Below are 20,258 nucleotides of genomic sequence, written 5' to 3'. Positions count from 1 at the left end.
TTGACTTTTCAATTTACATTTAGTTACATGTAGTACATCCTTTCCCTTAGACTCGGTCTATTCCGATACAAGGAACAAACTTAAACCTGTTGCTCCTACTAACCGGCTGCACAGAGTTAGTAATTATTTTGTGGGACAATGACAAGATACCAAAATACATTAAATAAAAATTAATTATAATATTTTTTAAACAAGTTTAAAAATATTTGCGTGGTTAAGAATGGCTAAGAATATTATAAAATTAAGTGAACAAATTATACATTGACAAATTATACCATGGCAATGATAGCAGCTGTTTCTGTCCAGACCGCTTAAAATAGTAAATTGTAAACAAAACATTTGATTAAAAAAATAATCCCGCTTGATTTCTTTCGCCGGCGGTTCTTATCTAAGATATTCGGATTTCGGTGGTACATTTTAAACAATCTTTAAACTAGATTGAAAAAAAATATTGATTTCGATATTTTAATTTAATGGTGACGAGAGTTCTCTCTTAAACCGACTTTACTTATTGTTAATTAATTCTGATTTATCCAATACTAAATAAAACACTACAAATCAAAGGCTATAATTTGTTTCATTCAAATCCCAAGTAAAGAACTTTAACGTAACGCTTAAACGGACATACAAGTATTATTTTATAATAATATAACCAAAATACATTCAAGAATTAAACATTATTTAAATTACGATTGAATTTCTACAAAAGTTAAATAGGAAATGATTACTTGAACAATGCCGTCTTCTTCTTTCGATTGTCAAATCAATGTAGGAAGAAAGAGAGAGATCAGTGTTTAACTAAACAACAAAGCTGAACATCGATTATAAGTAAGACAGTTAATTGATCAAATCCTTGTGTATTGGCGTATTTTATGAAAATAAAAAATAAAACAAAAACTTAAAATGTTACATAAATTTATTTTGCTCGCACTATTTACACAATATTGCATAAAGCACAAATTTCAAATGTACATAAGTATAATATCAACTATTGACAAAGAACAAATATCTGTATATAAGACAAGGTAATTTAGGTATATGACATTAATATTTTGGAGTCTTAGAGTAACCCGTTTCATCGCCAGTGTACTGCGGAGCCTTACGTTTTTGTATTATATTTTGAATCTGAAAAAAAAAAAATATATATATATCAATCTGTCATTATTCAAGTGTCTATAATAAATACAGGAATGCAGGCAAGTTGCACAAATACATATTACATTTACGCTGTTAACCAATCGATCCAAAATATCAAATCGACCTATATAAACGACCATTGAGTGGTACCTACCGACGAGCTTGCACAGTATTACCGGCAATAAAGTAAATAAAATACCTGTTGCCACTCCCGATCGAGTTCCGCCTTCTCGCTCTTATCTTTGGTCTTCCTGGTCTTGCGTCCGTCCTGCGTCTTAACGCCGTACTGGAAGGCGGCCTTCGGCAGGGCCTCCTTGCTGCTCATGTACGCCGAGTACTCCTCCTGAGTGTCGAAGTCCCAGCGACCTGTTTCGAGAGCATCGTTTACAACGGTTACAACCCATAAGCCGGGAGAGGCGGGCGACGTCTCGGGGGGTATTTACCGATGGGCCCCTTCTTGTTGCCGGCGTCCATCTTGGTGTAGTCGACCTCGTCGTCCGAGTCGTCGATGGCGTCGTCCATCTCGCGCAGGCCGGGGTAGCACTCGGCGTAGCCCTCGGGCTCGGCCGCCAGCCGCGACAGCAGCGCCGCCGAGCGCTTGTCGCGCTCCTCGGGGTTGGCGGGCGGCGCGCGGCGCGCCAGCGGCCCGGGCCCTGTGGGGGGGAACGAATAAATACTTTGTTAGTACATTTTAACTGCAAACTACCGCCTTAAAAGGAAAACTTCCAAACTTTTTATTTTAAATAACAACCTGTAAATGTTCCACTGCTGGGCCGAGGCTGGGCTGAATACATGCAGGTTTTCTCACGATGTTTTCCTTTACCACCGAGCACGAGATCAATTAAACGTAAACACGAATATTTTTTCGATACCTCACCTAGTTTCACTCAAAAAACATTTAAAAATATATAACAAATATTGGCAACAGTCTAAAAGTGATGAGCGTGTATCAACTTGTAGGAGAGTTGTTCATTAAACGCTACGCTTTAATAAACTTAACTCATTTTTAAGTAGGCTTACCAAACAAGATAAAAAATCTATAATTTTAGCAAGTGATTTTAACATTGATGTATTAAAAAATAATAAAATCACAGAAGAATTTAAAAACATTCTATTAGAATATAATCTTAGATGAAGCATAAATGAGCCTACACGACAAAAATCTTGCATAGATAATATTGCAACGAATATTACCAAAGCTGAAACAATCTTGAAACAGTCTTATCTTTCAGATCATGATACATGCCAAATAATACAAATATCTTTAAACAATCCAATTCAAAAAAATAATTCTTGGTACATATTTAGACGCAATTATTGTAAAGAAAATATTCTAAAATTTGAATATTCATTACAAAGTATGGCTTGGTCGGAGGTTTTTGAAGCAGATGATAATGTGAACTTAGCTTTTAACAATGTCCATGAGATATTTAGCATGTTTTACTTTCTGTGCTTTCCCTTACAAAAAATTAAAATTAATTCTAACGTTGCAAAACTAAAATGGTTAACAAAGTGTATTAAGAATTCTTATATATGTAAAAGAAAGTTAAGATTCTTATCCTATAAACAAAAATCAGCAGATCTAAAAAAGACATATGATAGTTATTCTAAAATACTAAAATCATGCATCAATTGTTCAAAACCAAAGTAATAAACCAAAGTATTCTTTTGCAATAAACGACGTTAATTCTAGCATATTCTTGTATCAACATCAAATGTGGAAGTAGTAAATATCATAGGTAAACTAAAAAACTCTAAATCTGTAGGCTATGACAATATATGTACGAGCGTCTTGAAAAAATGCAAATATATTATAGCACCTATTCTATCGCATTTATTAAATCTCTCTTTTTCAAAAGGAATTTTTCCAGATAAAATTAAAAATATCTATCATTAATATTTGAAAAAGTCATGCACAATAGAATAACGGATTTTTTAAATAAAAATAACATAATAAAAGAAGAACAAAATGGATTTCATAAAAACAAATCAATGACTTTAGCAGCTATTTCCCTTGTAAAAATTATAACAGAAAATATTAACAAAATGTGCCAATAGTAGGTATTTTCTTTGATATGTCAAAGGCATTTGATTTTGTGAATCATAATATACATAATATAAATAATCATAATATAATATGCTCATGAAATGTGAAAAGTACGGCATTAGAGGACCCGCTAATGCCGTACTTTAGCCGTAGGTTCAATAAACAGCTATTTAAAAGACCGTACACAACATGTAGAAATATAAAAAATAAACAAAAAATCCGAATTTAATACTTATAAATCTCCCAATCTACAAAACAAGGTAGCCTTTTGGGTCCACTGTTATTTATATTGTACATTAACGATTTACCTAATGTTATAAAATATCAATGTGTTTTATTTGCCGATGACACAGCGTTAGCTGTACCTCATACTAAAACTAACGTCGCCTTTGAGCATGATGTAAATAAAGCTGTAGAATCAGTGTTGTCTTTATTTATGATATAAATGATTTATGTGCCAACATATCAAAAACGCGTTTTGTCCAATTTTCAAATTCTAAAACTAAAAAAAACCGTAACCGTAACAGCCTGTGAATGTCCCACTGCTGGGCTAAAGGCCTCCTCTCCTCTTTTTGAGGAGAAGGTTTGGATCTTATTCCACCACGCTGCTCAATGCGGGTTGGTAGAATTCACATGTGGCAGAACTTCAGTGAAATTAGACACATGCAGGTTTCCTCACGATGTTTCCTTCACCGTAAAGCACGAGATGAATTATAATCACAAATTAAGCACATGAAAATTCAGTGGTGCTTGCCCGGGTTTGAACCAACGATCATCGGTTAAGATTCACGCGTTCTTACCACAGGGCCATCTCGGCTTAAAACTACAAAAACAAAATCTCGGCTTAAAACTAAAAAAAAAAAAAACTAAAAATTGGTTATCGTGGAATGAAACTTGAAGAAAACAATGATGAAAAATTCCTTGGTGTACAATTGGATCATCATTGTGATTGGAAACTGCATATAAGTAATCTTACTTCTAGAATAAATAAGTTTGTATATGCTCTTCGCAAACTACAACGTACTGTTGGCAAAGATGCTGCTCTCACTCCTTATTATGGATATGTTGTTTCTTTATTAAATTATGGCTTAATTTTTTTCTTCTAATTTTAATAATGTTTTTATCTGTCAGAAAAATTGGCTACGGGCTATTTTTTGAATTCAACCTTTAGATTCATGTAGACCAATTTTTAAAGTTAACAAAATCTTGACACTAGCTGGATTGTATACAATGGTTGTAGTCATGTTTGTAAAAAAATATCCACATTTATTCGAAAAAGCAGGTGATAGAAGCAGGCTTGGATTAAGAGATCCTACTAGGTTATTGATACCACCTTGTCACTGTGTTCTCTTCCAAAAAAAATCCTACATAATGTGCATCAAAATATTTAATAATATACCAAAAAGCTTAAGGGAGTTACCATTAAGGTTACTAAGGTCTAAGCTTAAAAAATGGTTAATAGATAAAAAAAATTACTCTATAAATGAATATTTAAAAATTCAAGAATGTATTGAATTGAATGAATAATTTACTAAAGTAGAATGAATTTGATGATTCATGGATAATTTTGGATATATATTTTTTTTAAGTTACTGTGCCGTCAGCACATCGCCTTTTTAGTTGTACTCCATATTTGGCATGACGAAATCATAACAATTTATTATTAGATTATTATAATACATTAATCAATCAGTCAGTACAGGGTACTCAAACGATTGTGACGTGTCGTAAATAAAAATATATTATTCCTTCGGTCTTTGAGTATTGCCTAGCCTCATACCTGGATCCGTCTCTGAATATTATATACCTCAGTATCTCAAGATAGCCTACACGCTAAATTACAAATATCAGCGTTTACAAAAACTTTATCCCTAAAGTATGGTTAACAAGGATGCTTTTAATATAAGCGAATTAATTTCCTTGTCGGTTCTCGGTAGAATCTACATATTGAACCGGTTTTTAACCATGACGATTTGACGGTGTCTACCTATTTTAAATAAAGTAAATGTATATTTTATTATTTAACTATGCAGTTATGTATAAACTTAAGTAAATCATTGAATTTAATTAATTATTGTTAATTTTAAACCAATTTTTATTTTCATCATTTTATACATATATGTACAATTGGTGTGATCTGTATTTAATATTAAATACTTATTAACAAATATATTTGCGTGCATATCGTGGGCGAAATGTATTAGAGACTTATAAAGAAATCATAACATCTGTAAAACTATGTTTCATGCAAATAAATGATTATTATTATTACAAAGTTCATTCATATGCCGTTGATACTCAAAGGAATTCTCTGTTCCATGTTGAGATACATTAACTACTATCAAGTACTGCTCATGGGCCACCCAGCCCTTTTTTCTCGCTGGATATACGCATTTCCCCACAGAAGTGGGGAGAAAGGAATTATAAAAGGAGCCAGCGATAAGTCTTGTAGGAGCGGCAGCCTCGCTTATGTTGCCGCTCCTCGCTTACCCCGGGCGCTTGCCCCCTAGCAAAAGGATAAATACGCCACTGCATGTAGGGGCCGTTGCTTTACTTTTCCTATACATACCTTCTTCCTTTTCAGTTTCAAGTGGCTTATCAAAGTAGCCGGTCCGAGGACGATCATCTCTCCGCTCGCCTCTTCGGTCGCCAGCCACGTAATCTCCAATATCGCCGTATATAGAATCGTCGTTCCGACCTTTTTCCGTCGTCTTATCCTACAAAAAAAAAAATTATTACTAATTTCAAACTTCGAGACTGGGCCGCCGCAACGGCTGCTGGACAGAGAAGCTCAATAGTGTAAATATTCTCCGCGCGCACCTTGGCCTTCTTGGTCTTGCGGTGGCGGCCGTGGCGCAGGTAGGCGAAGATCTGCTGCAGCTTGTCGAGCACGGCGTCGGCGGCGGCGCTGGGCGCGCTGCGGCGGTCGGCGTCGGGCACGTCGGCCTTGCTGCGCGTCAGCGTGGTGGGGATGTCGCTGTCGGCGCCGCCCTCCTCGTCCAGCTCCACCACGTACGCCATGCGCCCCGGCGCGAACAGCTCGTTGCGCACCACCTTCTTGTTCCTGGAACCACGACTCGTCTCTACCTTCTGCGCAACTTTCTATGGCCGACCACGGGAGGAGTTGACGCGTAATCATTGATGGAGGCATTCAATTATCAGGCTTAGGCAGTATTTTAATTACTTATAATTTAAATACGTGATAAAAAATGCATATACGTATTTAATATTTGAGTTTTAAATTACTTCGACAATCGGAATTGGTATAATATTTTAATATTTCATATACTTTAGGCTTCAAAATATATTTTTAAGAACAGTTTTTACAATACTAGAACTCATAAGGCGGCATAATTAATAATTGAAGTGACAGCACTTATGATGTATTCACAACGTAGACAGAGAAACTAATAGAACGCAATGACGACTTCCTTTTCACTTACACAAGAAAGAGAACGAAAATTATGTTATAAATGGGTTAGACAGAGATAGAATTATCAAATCTTTTGTCCCTTATCGCGTAACCAGTTGTGGTGTTTGTTTCGCTACTTAAGTAGCGAAACAAACTTAACAGTTATTGCGTTCATTGTGTTTTTAGTTCAATTTTCGCTTACTTTTGTGCTAGAAAACGATTCTAATCCAGTGAAAAGGCCGAGAAACAATCCTTATATCATATCGAAGGTTATACAATGGTGCATTGTCGTATTATTTCATGTTAAAGTGATAGCAAGAAGAAAATTGTCGGCGTGTGTTTTTACGCGTAAGTACGACGATTTTGTCCCTAAATATAGTTTCTCAGTGATGTTTATTTATGCCATAGCATGACGGAAACTTATATTGCATTAAAATCCTGAAGATAATATGATTTTCCAGTTTTTATCATTCATAGCCTATAATTATTTATCAAGTATGTGCTGTCAGCGTCAGCTAAAAAAATGTCCCGATTTTTGATAAAAAATATCAACTCAACGTCAACAATGTAAACAAAAAATACGGAGTCCAATAATAACGTAAAGTGTTTCGTTATTTGTAAATATGTTATTTTAATTTATTCGTTCTCCTATTTATAATTTCGTAACGACAACATTATTTTACATTCTTCACGAATTTATAATATTATTAGATTCCAAGTCAAGAGGTTAACATAGAAATATATGTGGCAACCATTCTTTATCAATAATTTAATTGTGTGTTTTATATTTCAACATCTGAGGAGAATGCTAATCCAGTACTATGTAAAGATGTTAAAGTACTATTGATAACGGAAACAAAAACAAACAATGCAACGGTTTTTAGGTGTAGTTAGAAAACAAAAAATATTTTAATTAAAAAAATGTATAAATAATACTATTAAAAAGTAAAATTTAACAACCTTATTTTGTTTTATTTTTCTCCCTGTTTTGGGAGATAAATAATTCTCAGGATACATAAACATTTACTGTGGCAACATTATACGCACACATTGACAAACTATCTCTGTCTCAATCGCGGTTTCACGGCCCCTTGGTCTATTTGTTTCTCTGTCTACGATTCATAACAAGACGAGTCGTTTCATACTACCGGAAGTTTGTAATTTTTTTCGAATTTGTATTTACATTTGTGGCATCATATTTCGCGCGCTCCATCTGTGACTTGTTTTATAATCTGTGGGTATTCGTTATGAATTCGAAAAAAAAAAAACACAAAATATAGTAGAGCTATAGAAAATCGCTTGGAATATGTAGATCGGTGCACTTTTAAGCCGTTCCCCCAATTCGGAATGTAGATTCGGATAGTGAATACGTGGTGAGCTTGCCACCGGAACAGAACAATACTAAGAATTGATGATGAGCGGAATTATACATGATGAGTGGGTGGTCGATCATAGCCGAGATGGCCTAGTGGGTAGAACGCGTGAATCTTAACCGACGATCGTGGGTTCAAGCCCGGGCAAGCACCACTGAATATTCATGTGCTTCATTTGTGTTTATAATTCATCTCGTGCTTGACGGTGAAGGAAAACATCGTGAAGAAACCTGCATGTTTCTAATTTCATTGAAATTATGCCACATGTGTATTCTACCAACCCGCATTAGAGCAACGTGGTGGAATAAGCTCCAAACCTTCTCAAAATGGAGAGGAGGCCTTACCCCAGCAATGGGACATTAACAGGCTGTTACTGATTGGGTGGTACCTACCTAGACGATTTTGCACCAAGTAAATGCGATAGTTTGCTGTTTCATCCGCTTTAAATTTAGTCTATTGGCGTGACAAGACAAAGTCATAACATCGTATATTTTATACCAATCTCTCTATACTTTATATTTTATAATCTTTACTTGTAGTTTTTTTTATATAGAATAGGAAGGCGGACGAGCATATGGGCCACCTGAAGGTAAGTCGTCACCAACGCCCATATTCATAAGAAGTAAGAAATGTTAACCATCGCTTACATCACCAATGCGCCACCAACCTTGGGAACTAAGATGTTATGTCCCTTGTGCCTGTAATTACACTGGCTCACTCACCCTTCAAACCGAAACACAACAATACCAAGTACTGCTGTTTTGCGGTAGAATATCTGATGAGTGGGTGGTACCTACCCAGACGAGCTTGTACAAAGCTCTACCACCAGTAAAGTTAGTATATTATAAACTATTATTGGCCCGCGGCTTTACCCGCATGTTAGGTAAAAAAAAGTAGCCTATGTGTATCCTTGTGGTTTAAGCAATTTTGCTACTTGTTAAGCCGTCAAAGCGTAACAAATAGACAGATTTATTTTCGCATTTATAATATTAGTAGAGATAAATATAATTATCAAAAATATTGTTTAATATTTAATATATACTTACTTTTGTTCAGTAATTAGGTTATAAATGTTTCTAGCCATGGGGGACTCGTACAATACTTCGTCTTCCTGTAAGAAATGTATTATCATTAAAAATATTAATTAGACCGAATGTAATTAAAACATTATTTGATTATATTTGTCCATGTGCCAGATTTCGGCCACGGCGGCCAATCTCAAGAGAGATTAGCCAACTACGCAAGAGATATTATAATATGTGTAGAAACAAACTCTTTTCTCTCACTCTCATAATCCAATGGGATGACAATCCAACACGACTGGAAAATCAACAAAAAATACTTTGTAACGTTAAGTATTAAATCCTTAATTCCTTACTAATATTATAAATGCGAAAGTAAGTTTGTTTGTTAAGCTTTCACATCTAAACTATTCAACCAGTCATCGTGAAATTTTACATACAAGTTGTCACGGATTCAGAAATTGACATAGGCACATAAATTAACTATTATTTTACATACAAATTGTACATACAACTTTCTTTTCTATATTATTATATAAAAGAATTAATTATATATATATATAAATATAATAACTATTATAGTAAATTTTTTTTTTATCAAGTATTAAGCATATCTTGAACGCAAACAATCCATTGTGTGTTTAATAAAAAGTTTATAAATAGAGTGTATAGGATGATAAATAAGAAAAGTATTTACATATAAATATAGTAAACATTAATAATTAATATATGAGTACACGTTACACATACCGCTGGTAATATTTCTTTGGTCTCCTGTATCGGTTCTATCGGAGCTGATACAAGTCGTTCCATTTCAGCTTCTTCTTCCTGTTCTCGAGTTTGAATTTCTGAACGCACCTAAAAAAAAAATAGAAAACATTTAAATGCTTATCTTAATATAGTTTTTATAAAATACTTGCAATAAATATTTTACAAAATCATGCTGTATGTGCAAATGAACCTTAATGCCCAATCTCAAGGACAAGACAATGATACACAAGTCTGTGGGCACACTCCCACGCATTCTATATTGTCTCACTATCATAGTCCAATCTGGTGTCAATTTAACACAATTGGAAAGACTTCAGGCGCAAAAGGCTTAAAGTACTATTGAGACACGAGAGTAACGCGAGTGAGCAACTATAAATTTATTTTCACTCAATACAGTATTTAAAACTTTTACTCAGGCTTTGTACCTTAATAAACTGGCCACTACACCACCAAAGAGGATTCAGTTCCTATGCAAAAACCACTTAAAGTGTAGTCTCCATGTACCTTAATCTGAGACCCAACTGAAAACTTCAGTGGTCAATTACGAGTTGCAAATATGCAAAGATGCAGCATCATTGAATGGCAGACAGGGCCAATTACATGAAGTTTGTACAATTACATACAAAACAATGGTTGACGGGGATATATTTATAATTAAATTTGGAGACACCACTTTATGGACACGGTTGCTATCAGTGGACCACCGACTTATAGTTACAATAGATTAGGAATTCAACTTACTTTTTGCAACAAAGCATAGTCAAGACCTTTCACCAAGTGAGTGTGTTCCATGTCACCACCAAGATATTTAGATTCCTGAAATAAACAAAAAAAATTAGTCTGAAGTACATATGTATATTTAATAATTTTAGAAAAAAAATCTGAAATGGTTTTGTCCATAGACTTTGATCCTGTAAGAATTATTAAACATCCTTTACGATGAGAATAAAAGTTAACAACCTAAAATGTTATGTCATTTTTTTGGAGTAATTACACTGTTGTTCAAATACACCAATAGTAATATTGCTGTTTGGTACAATATGCGATGAGTGGGTGGTACCTATTAAGATTGAGTGGCACAAAAACCTACCACCAAGTAAATTTACTGTTTTTATTTACTAAAAAAGAACTATTTATATAATGTAGTGTTTGTAACAATATTGTCAGTTTACCTGAATCATTTGTCGTCTCCTTTCCTTTGCATCCATCCCAGATTTAACATCTGGTGCCACAGCTCTAAAAGTAACAAAAATATGATTTACTTATATCAAATTAATGGTCGTAGAATGCACACCCAAACTCAAATGGCTGGATGGTATGGAAAAAGATTAAAATAGAATAGTAGTGAAGAACTGGATAAAGAAAGCCAAAGCCATTTTGGGAAATCTACTAAGGCCTGTCAATGGCTTTAATGGTTTAGATGATAATGATATATCATATTAAATATTCTATTTCCTGAAGAAATAAAATATTAAATCAATTACTGGAATATAAAACTAATAAAACCCAGTAGTTTTGGCTTTAAAATACTAAATCTACCACCTACAGATTATTTAACATTAAATTTCATAAAAACTTGTTATATATTTTTAAGTTTATTTACCTGTAAGCACTGCTCGTGTTACTTGTAGGATCAACAGCACATAAATCATTAACCCCGTCTCGTCTTTCTCGTGCCCTGTCTCTATATTTTTCGGCGAGCTCAGCAAGCTTATTGTCTTCTTGTTTTTTTAAAGCAGCATAATACGACTTCTTCTTACGACGAAGTTCACCTTTATTTTCAGCTGGTGGTGGCATAGACCTAAGTTATTTGATAAATAAAGTTATATACAATTGAGTTATTAGCATATCGTTGATGATAAATGTATATAAGGTACATTTACAATTATGTGAATTAAAACTGTTAAGAAAACTTCATTCGAATTACCCTGAGTTAGCCATGGCTTCTCGTACAGAACCAGCAGGGTGGGCTCCTCCTCCAGCTGGTGTTGACCGAGGAGTCATTAGCAATTTCCTAAAGTCGTCATTTGTTAGCCTTTGAGACACTGGAGTGTCTTCAACACTTCTGTGGTCCTCCATTTCGTTTGTAGACTGAAGTGTAACTGAAGTATATTTAGATATCACAGCAGTTTATTGAAAGTACTTAAACCTTTTTCAAAATAGGTTATTAGGAAATAATAGAGCGTAAACATCCCACATCCAGAAGAATATTTTTATAAAATGAAAAAGCCTTGTCTTTAAGTTTATACACAATTACACACTTGTCACAATGAAATACTGTGACAGCTTTGTTTGAGTTTTGACTTTTTATTGAGTGATTGATCGGAAATACAGACAGAGTATATTTTTTGTGTTTGTGTTTTTACAACCATAAACCACAAAATAAAAAATGTGAATGTTTCGGAGTAACTATTGTAATAGAGCTATTGATCAAAAATCAATAGCAATTAAAGTTATTAATTATTTTTTGTAATAAAAATAAGGTGAAATAAAGCTCCCAGGTTAAATTTGATTTTTTTTTCAAACAAATATTATAGTTGAAACAGAAGAATTAGTTTTCTTAGATAGGACCTTCATGTTTAAATTATTGGCTTTGATATCGCTGATGCCGGGGGTTAATTTCTAGAAAATCCATTAATGCATACTTGAATAAAGTATATTTTGATTCAATTTACTATTGCAAAAGACCATACCAATGCAATTATTGCAAATGATCGTCTCGGGGATTTTAGGCTGAGACTAAACTTTTGTTTGAAAGTCTATTTTTATTTTATAATTTTAGATCTTTACATATGAAATTAACGTTTTGTCGTACTGACCACTTTGATTTGAAATATCTCCTCTTTGGTTTAGAATACCAAATTCAAATTTATAAATTCATTTAGCTGGTACATTTGAGTTTTGAAAACAGTCATTCATTTGTTTTTTTCTCATTATTTCTTTCTTTGGCGTCGCTTATTACCGCACAATGGAAAACATGAAATATCGGTATATTTATGAGTACGAGTTCTACCGTGGCACCAGTGCTGTAGAAACAGCTCGAATAATTAATGATGTGTACGGCGCTGGTGTCGCAAAAGAAAACACGATACATTTTTGGTTTCAACGTTTTCGTACTGGAACTTTCGACCTTCAGAACCAGCCCCGTGGACGGCCGGAGACCAAAGTGGAAAATGAAGAATTAAAGACTATTGTAGAAGCGGATTCATCACAAAGCACTTCAGAGATAGCTGCAGGCTGTATTAATCCAATCACTTTAAGCAAACCGAGAAAGTAAAAAAACTTGAACGATGGGTACTTCATGAATTGAATGAATCGAACTTGCAACCACGCGTCGACTGCTGTGTTACTTTACTCAACCGACACAATAATGAAGGGACTTTAAATCGAATCATTACTTGAGATGAAAAGTGGATACTGTACGATAATCGGAAGCGCTCGTCGCAATGGCTGAACCCTGGAGACCCAGCCAAATCCTGCCCTAAACGAAAATTGACTCAGAAAAAGTTACTTGTTAGTGTTTGGTGGTGTCTTTCACTACAGCTTTCTAAAATCTGGCCAAACGATTACGGCAGATATCTATTGTCAGCAACTGCAAACCGTGAAGGAAGAATTAGCTACTAAACAACCGAGATTGGTCAATCGTTCTACGCCACTGCTGCTTTACGACAACGCAAGACCACACACTGCACAACAAACAACCACTAAGTTAGATGAGCTACAATTGGAATGTCTGCGACATCCACCGTACTCCCCGGACCGTACTCCACCAGATTACCATTTATTCCGGAATTTGGACAACTTCTTACAAGGAAAAAAATTCAACTCCGATCCGGCAGTCCAAACCGCCTTCAAAGAGTTTGATTCTCGCCCCCATGGTTTTTTTAGTAAAGGGATCAATGAACTACCTATGAGATGGCAAAAGTGCATAGATAACAACGGTGCATACTTTGATTAATTAAATATATTTTACAAAAAAAGAAATTAACTTTATATTCCTCCCGTACAAAACGCCAACTTCATATGTAAGGACCTAATATATAATGCGACAAAAAAGATTTTAAATTTTTGTTGTCTGGGTTTGTTGTAATTTGTTTTCACTATTGGATAATAATAAAATAGAAAAATTGGATATGTGTGATTTCTTTATACTTTTTTTTATCATTAAGTATCTTACATACATTACATTTGCACATATATAGTAGATGCACACCAGAAAAAAATGATTGAAGATAGAGCCACTTGCTCTATCTTTTTTCTCTCAATGACATAATACTTATAATAAAGAAACACATTCAATTAATGATTTATTTCAATGAGATATTATAATTTATAGAATAAAATTTTAATATTAATATCTTAATTTAAGGATCCTGGGTGTTAAACTTAGTTTTTTTTTATCCAAACAATGCATGGAAAGTTGTGCCTTTAAATCCAACATTGCCAGTAGGGTTATCTTGAAAAGTTATGTACATCCTGAAATTATAAAAATATATATTATACAGTTATGTTATTCATAGAAATGTTTATGAACTTGATCCCACATTATCAGGATAAATATGATAAATAAGTTACTGCAAAATTTAATCTAAATATTATTATATAACATTCATAACTTCTGACACTAGTGACCTCTAATGTACATGTTTATAAAAGGGAATGTTATAATGATTATCAAGTTCATACAAAATAATACTATAAATATATTGGATTATTTAATGGTACACAATTTTTTTTATTTATCAAAACAATATTATATAATTTCATTGCTTCACACAAATTTTTTAATATTACATAATAATATTCTTAAATAATAAATATTATATTACTTCCATATAATAAATAATATTCACATATTCTACAAGTACAAGAGATCTTGGTGATCTATGGGTGGTAGTGACAACTTAATAACAATAACAATAATAATGTCCTCCAGACCGATTTCGGCCACGGCGGCCAATCTCAAGAGAGATTAGCCAACTACGCAAGAGATATTATAGTGCACAAGTATGTGCACAAACACAAGTGCACTCTCTATTCCCTAACTCTTATAATCTGATGGGACGGCAATCCGACACGACCGGAAAGAGTTTAGGTGCAGGACCAACAGCTTTACGTGCTTTACGAGGCACGAGAGTGAACACACTTCCAACTTTCAGACTCCGGGCTATTACTGAGAAATTTCTGACAGAAAAACCCAATAACTGCTTATTGGCCCGACCTGGGAATTGAACCCAGGATCTCCGGGTCTGCGGCCTTACATCAAACCACTAGACCAACGAGGCAGTCAAAGTCGAGGCAGTGACTACATAACAACATTATTATGGGGCCTATTTGCTGGTCTACCTATTTAAAATAAAAAATATGTAACTTAACAAGGTTTTGTAGGTACTTGTTAGTATTGACCATAGTATAGAAAAAAATAACAATTAAAATAATTAGATACATGTATAATATATATAAAAATAAGTAGAACTATTACCTATCCTGGGAGATACCCAATTCTTTTTCTACTAGGTCAAAGAGTATTTTAGCATGTTTTTTATTTTGTTCAACACCAAGAGCTCCAATAGACATAAGATTAGCAATAGCACAAGGTTCAGTGGAGCCACCAAAACTCATTGGCAGATCCGGAATGACAGACACTACACAATACTGAAAAGAATAAGATATTTTACATTATTTAACAATACAATCTGAATATAATAACCGAGACAGGACTGTGGTCAGAACTTAGAACAGATGAATCTTATCCAGTTGCAGGCTTAAAAAATCAAGCAGGCACCAAAATGTTTACAATTATATATTGTGATATAAGAAAACAGTGAAAAAACCTGCACATGTTGGATGAAAATCACTGCAATATATGTATTGGACTAGCTTGGCTGAATAAGTTTCAAACCTTTCCCTAAAAAGGGGATAAGGCCTTATCCCAGCAATGGGATATTAACAATAATTTAGTTAGGTAATTACATTTTTTTAAATCAACATAAAGAATAATGGGAGTAATTTATTCATAATATTTTTTTAACAAGACAAAAATTTAAATTAATTTAAATTGGTAATTGGTTATCTATTGATTCATTTTAGCATCTAGGAAAATATCATCATGTTTTATTTATCATTTATTAGTAATAATTTTCGTCTTCTTACTATAACTGTAATTTTATATACAGATTTAAATTATTCAATGAATGATTTCTTGACAAGTAAAAAGTAAATAAAAAACTATAGTTACTGGTATATTGTTAAATAACTGTATTAATATTTCTATTATACCAGTAATCTTAATTAATTGAATGGGATTTCAATTCTGCAAGTTTAACGCTTAGTAGCGTTACTGTTCCAAGGGTTAATACTAATAACTAAACTCAAGAATTCGAGAAATGGCCACTCATTTAAAAATACAATACTATATACATATAGTATAATTAATACAACAAAGAGTATATAACCACTACATTTAATTTAGCTCACAGCTGAATGTTTACCAATAACAAATTGAATTGAATGTATACCAATGAAATACCATTTAATTTAAATTGTACTATCTACCTGTTCTGGCTTTCCAAGAGATTTAGCCAGAATCGGCACAGCTTTCGTCACGAAATCTTGTGGAATTTTTGACTTCGGCACATTCGTTTCTATTCTAAAATGAGGCATTTTTAAAAGATTAAGAAGAATTAGATCTAGCGACAAGCAGATTTTATGATGTACTTGACCACTTCTTATTATAACTGAAATACCTAGTACCTACTGAGGCTACTGATATAATATCGGAATAGGTACCTACATAATAATATTGTTATATACTCTTTCCATAGTACTAATACTAATATCAAGCAGGACTTAAAATACGTTCTAGTAATTAACCTTAAACTATAGTCTGTGGTCATAGCGTATCGATTTTATTGTTTGTAGAAATCTTTGTTCCTCGAAAATAATCATAAAAAAATTTTAGCAAAAAAATTGTACATTTTTCTATAATATAACTCGGTTATAATAAACAATTAAGAAAGATTATTCTATATGGCAAGAACTGATATTTTGAAAGTGGACGAACTAAATAATAATCGACATAATATTAATAACACCAATATTACCGATAGCTTTTATTTCTCTAATTGTTTAGTGTCGATTTTCAATTTGGTATCAACAATAAATTTTAATGTGATAAGAACAAAATATGTACAAGCATTTCTTAAGTGCTTAAAAAAAATCATAGAAGATATTTTTGTTGTGGAGTGTAGTGATATCATTTTATAAACAACACGTACATAACATAATAGTTAAGTAGAACGAATCACGGTTGATGATCACAATGTTGATATTGTTTTTTTTTATAGAATAGGTTGGCGGACGAGCAAATGGGCCACCTGGTGGTAGTGATCACCACCGCCCATATTCATAGATATTGACATACATTGTAGTAAATATTAATCATTGCTTAAATTGGCAATGCGCTACCAACCTTGGGAACTAAGATGTTATGTCCCTTGTGCCTGTAGTTACACTGGCTCACTCTTTGTTCAAACAGGAACACAACAAAACTAACTACTGCTGTTTTGCGTTAGAATACCTTATGAGTGGGTGGTAACTATCCAGACGAGATTGCACCTTTGTGCAAGAAACCTACCACCAGTAAAAATTAATGATAAGTTACTAGTATATGAAAATGTGTGAATATACTAGTTATTATGCCTCCAGTAAGCAGTCGTTAGGCGAGTGCCTTTGGCCACCGTTGATACAATGTACTGGTCACACAAAGACTACTTCTTAGTTCTTATACTAGCGTATACATACATACTATTTATTTATCATTAGTCAATTACTTTTTTTTAATTAATTTCGATTAGCTCTAAAAATTAAAACACTAAGATACATTTAAACATGAAGCCACCGTGTAAACACTGTTGGCGTAGAGCTTCTGTACTTAAACTGCGGTCCGGGGGCCACATTTGCTTTGGCCGCCGCGCTTTTGTGGTTGGCCTACTTGATATTATTTTATTTAAAATATTTTAAATTTCAAAGGTTGTTATTAACATCTTAATAATTTGAATTAAACAAATGTTTGTGGCGAACACTGCAAAGTATTTGAAACGTCATGAAATGATTAAAAAAAAGTTACTATACTACCATAAATATTTGCGGCCCGCGACACTATGACTAACACGTGTTTGTAGCCCCTATAAAGAAAAGGTTTATTATTTATCGCTGGCGTAGAGCGTCGCTATTCAACTGGTAGAATAGTAGTATGCAGGCCATGTTACTAATGATAAAATCTGTAAATCGGCCCCGTACACATCCTAAACATTGACGGACCCCAAGGCTTTAGTTTAACTAGCTGAGCCAATGTGTAGTAGACGTAGACAGAGAAACAAATAGACCAAGGGGGCCGTAGACAGAAAAACTAATAGACGCAATGACGATTTCCTTCTCACTTACACAAGAAAGAGAACGAAAATTACGTTACAAATGGGTTAGACAGAGATAGAATTATCAAATCTTTTGTCCCTTATCGCGTAACCAGTTTTGGTGTTTGTTTCGCTACTTAAGTAGCGTACTACTAACTAGCTAATCCAGTACCATAAAAAGATGCTGAAGTACTATTGATAATGGAAACAAAAACAAACAATGCAACGGTTTTTGGGTGTGGTTGGTTTCGCTGTCTACGAAGGGGCCGTGAAACCGCGATTGAGACTAGGCATGGGCGATACAAATCGTATATAGATACAATATCTATATATCGGTACAAAATCTAATATCTACATATCGGAGCGCACAGTATCTATATATTCGGATATCCACTGATATCGTTTCTGTATAATCTGTATACGGTATTGTTATGGTACTAAATCTAAAATCTAGATATCGAAGCGCACGCACAGTATTTATAATATTCGGATATCCACCGATATCGGTCTTGTATACTCTGCAGTATATCCGATATCGAATATCGTTGTAAATTTGTAAATATCAATTGTCAAACGAGTAGGCGCGAACGCAAGTTGGATTGTTAGTGAAATATCGATATATCGAATATATATATATTGTTTTTTTTTAAATAAGTTTTTAATAGAATTAATCTTTTAGTGTCTAATAATCGCAGTAGTCGAGCCGCCGAACATATAATACAACAAGTATTTTTAAAATCTCACTGAGAAATATTGATACACATAATTGTCTAATTTAAATTAAAAATTTGGAAATTATAGTACAATAATTGCTTCACAGCTATTTTTGAGTATATTTGTAATATGGTTTTTTATTATGTGACGTCTGGTAATACTAACACCTAGCTCAATAACAAATAGCTTTTCGTCCTGTTCTGGCTCTGAGCGAGATATAAAAGAGTGATATATGTGATATCTCTTTTTTCTTCTTAATGATATAGTTTGCGCAAGTCTAATATTTAATAATTACATATTTCTATATTGTATTTGATTTAATAAAAATATAATCGGTTTCAGAACGATTCATAAATACGTTTCACGTTTAGGTTATCTGTTGATATTTTTTAAAATATCGGATATTCGATATCTACGTAGAAAGAGAAACAAAGTTTAGTTTCTCTGTCTACGGATATCTAGATATTTTAACCGTTATGGATATTATGATATTTTTACTGGTATCGGTTGTTTGACCTTGGGTGTCATTTTAGCTTTGTAATGTAATAACTCGCTTTTTTTTCTAAATTTTAGGTGTTTTTCGTAGATTTTGGCACTCGAACCGTCAAACCGTTCGGACGTGTACAAGTTAAATATTGTTATCAATGTTTCTTGTATGTTTTCTTCGAATACCCTCGCTTGTTTATTGGTTTTTGTTGTTTTCTGTCGTGACCTATTTATTATATTGGCTTTGTGTATGCATTTGGTTTTTCGTTAAGGATTGTTTTTGTTGTTTGGTTAAAGGTCTTTCATAGGCCTATTTTTGCTTGTTGTTGTCGTAATTACGTAGGGCTGCCGTTGAGGATGCAGAATGAAACCGAACGAATTTAACTTATACGTTTATTTAAGTAATTATTTCTAATTTCTAATACGTGACAGTCTGTTCGATATCAGAACAAAAAGTGAAGATCTGTAGTCTGAATTACATATTTATAACGAAATCGGTGAATCACTGAATGGTCCCCACGGTATGGTAATTCTTGGTAGCACTCGATGTTCGGGAGGTCTTGCGAAACAAAGCAGCGACGCTGGCAACAGGTGGTAGCTTCAAGGAATGCATGGTGTGATTATTTCTCACGGTATGGTATTTCTTGGTAGCGCTCGATGTTCGGGGAGGTCTTGCGATTATTTCTTAACAACTCCCTCCGCAGGATCAGCAGCTATTTGGAGACTTTTGTCGAAAATAGTGCTGATAGAGACATAGGATCTCTGGGGCTGTCCTGGACTTCTTGTGTTCTGGTTGCCTCATTTTCCTTCTGGTTAGTATTCTTTGAAAGCATACATTTGCGACGAATGAGGACGATGCTAATAGTGAGTACTGATGCACCG

General features: G+C 33.8%; 2 protein-coding genes across 2 annotated transcripts; both read right to left on the bottom strand.

Annotated features, from left to right (window-relative positions):
• Positions 1-906: 906 nt before the first annotated feature.
• Positions 907-12,047, bottom strand: LOC126775543 (protein Red). The gene is made up of 11 exons (XM_050497560.1): positions 11,690-12,047; positions 11,366-11,563; positions 10,935-10,998; positions 10,504-10,578; positions 9,742-9,849; positions 9,016-9,080; positions 6,005-6,248; positions 5,754-5,901; positions 1,581-1,790; positions 1,337-1,503; positions 907-1,125 (listed from the first exon to the last, which is right to left on the bottom strand). Exons 1-11 carry the CDS (start codon positions 11,839-11,841, stop codon positions 1,045-1,047), a joined length of 1,512 nt encoding a protein of 503 aa, XP_050353517.1. The 5' UTR covers positions 11,842-12,047; the 3' UTR covers positions 907-1,044.
• A 2,009-nt stretch (positions 12,048-14,056) lies between these two features.
• On the bottom strand, positions 14,057-16,545 carry LOC126775610 (macrophage migration inhibitory factor-like). The gene is made up of 3 exons (XM_050497659.1): positions 16,318-16,545; positions 15,245-15,417; positions 14,057-14,238 (listed from the first exon to the last, which is right to left on the bottom strand). Exons 1-3 carry the CDS (start codon positions 16,423-16,425, stop codon positions 14,160-14,162), a joined length of 360 nt encoding a protein of 119 aa, XP_050353616.1. The 5' UTR covers positions 16,426-16,545; the 3' UTR covers positions 14,057-14,159.
• Between the last annotated feature and the right edge of the window lie 3,713 nt (positions 16,546-20,258).

Source organism: Nymphalis io, chromosome 18, assembly GCF_905147045.1.
Source record: "Nymphalis io chromosome 18, ilAglIoxx1.1, whole genome shotgun sequence".
Lineage (NCBI taxonomy): Eukaryota > Metazoa > Arthropoda > Insecta > Lepidoptera > Nymphalidae > Nymphalis > Nymphalis io.
The sequence above is the reverse complement of the archived record's forward strand: the minus strand, read 5'-3'. Positions and strand labels throughout refer to the sequence as shown.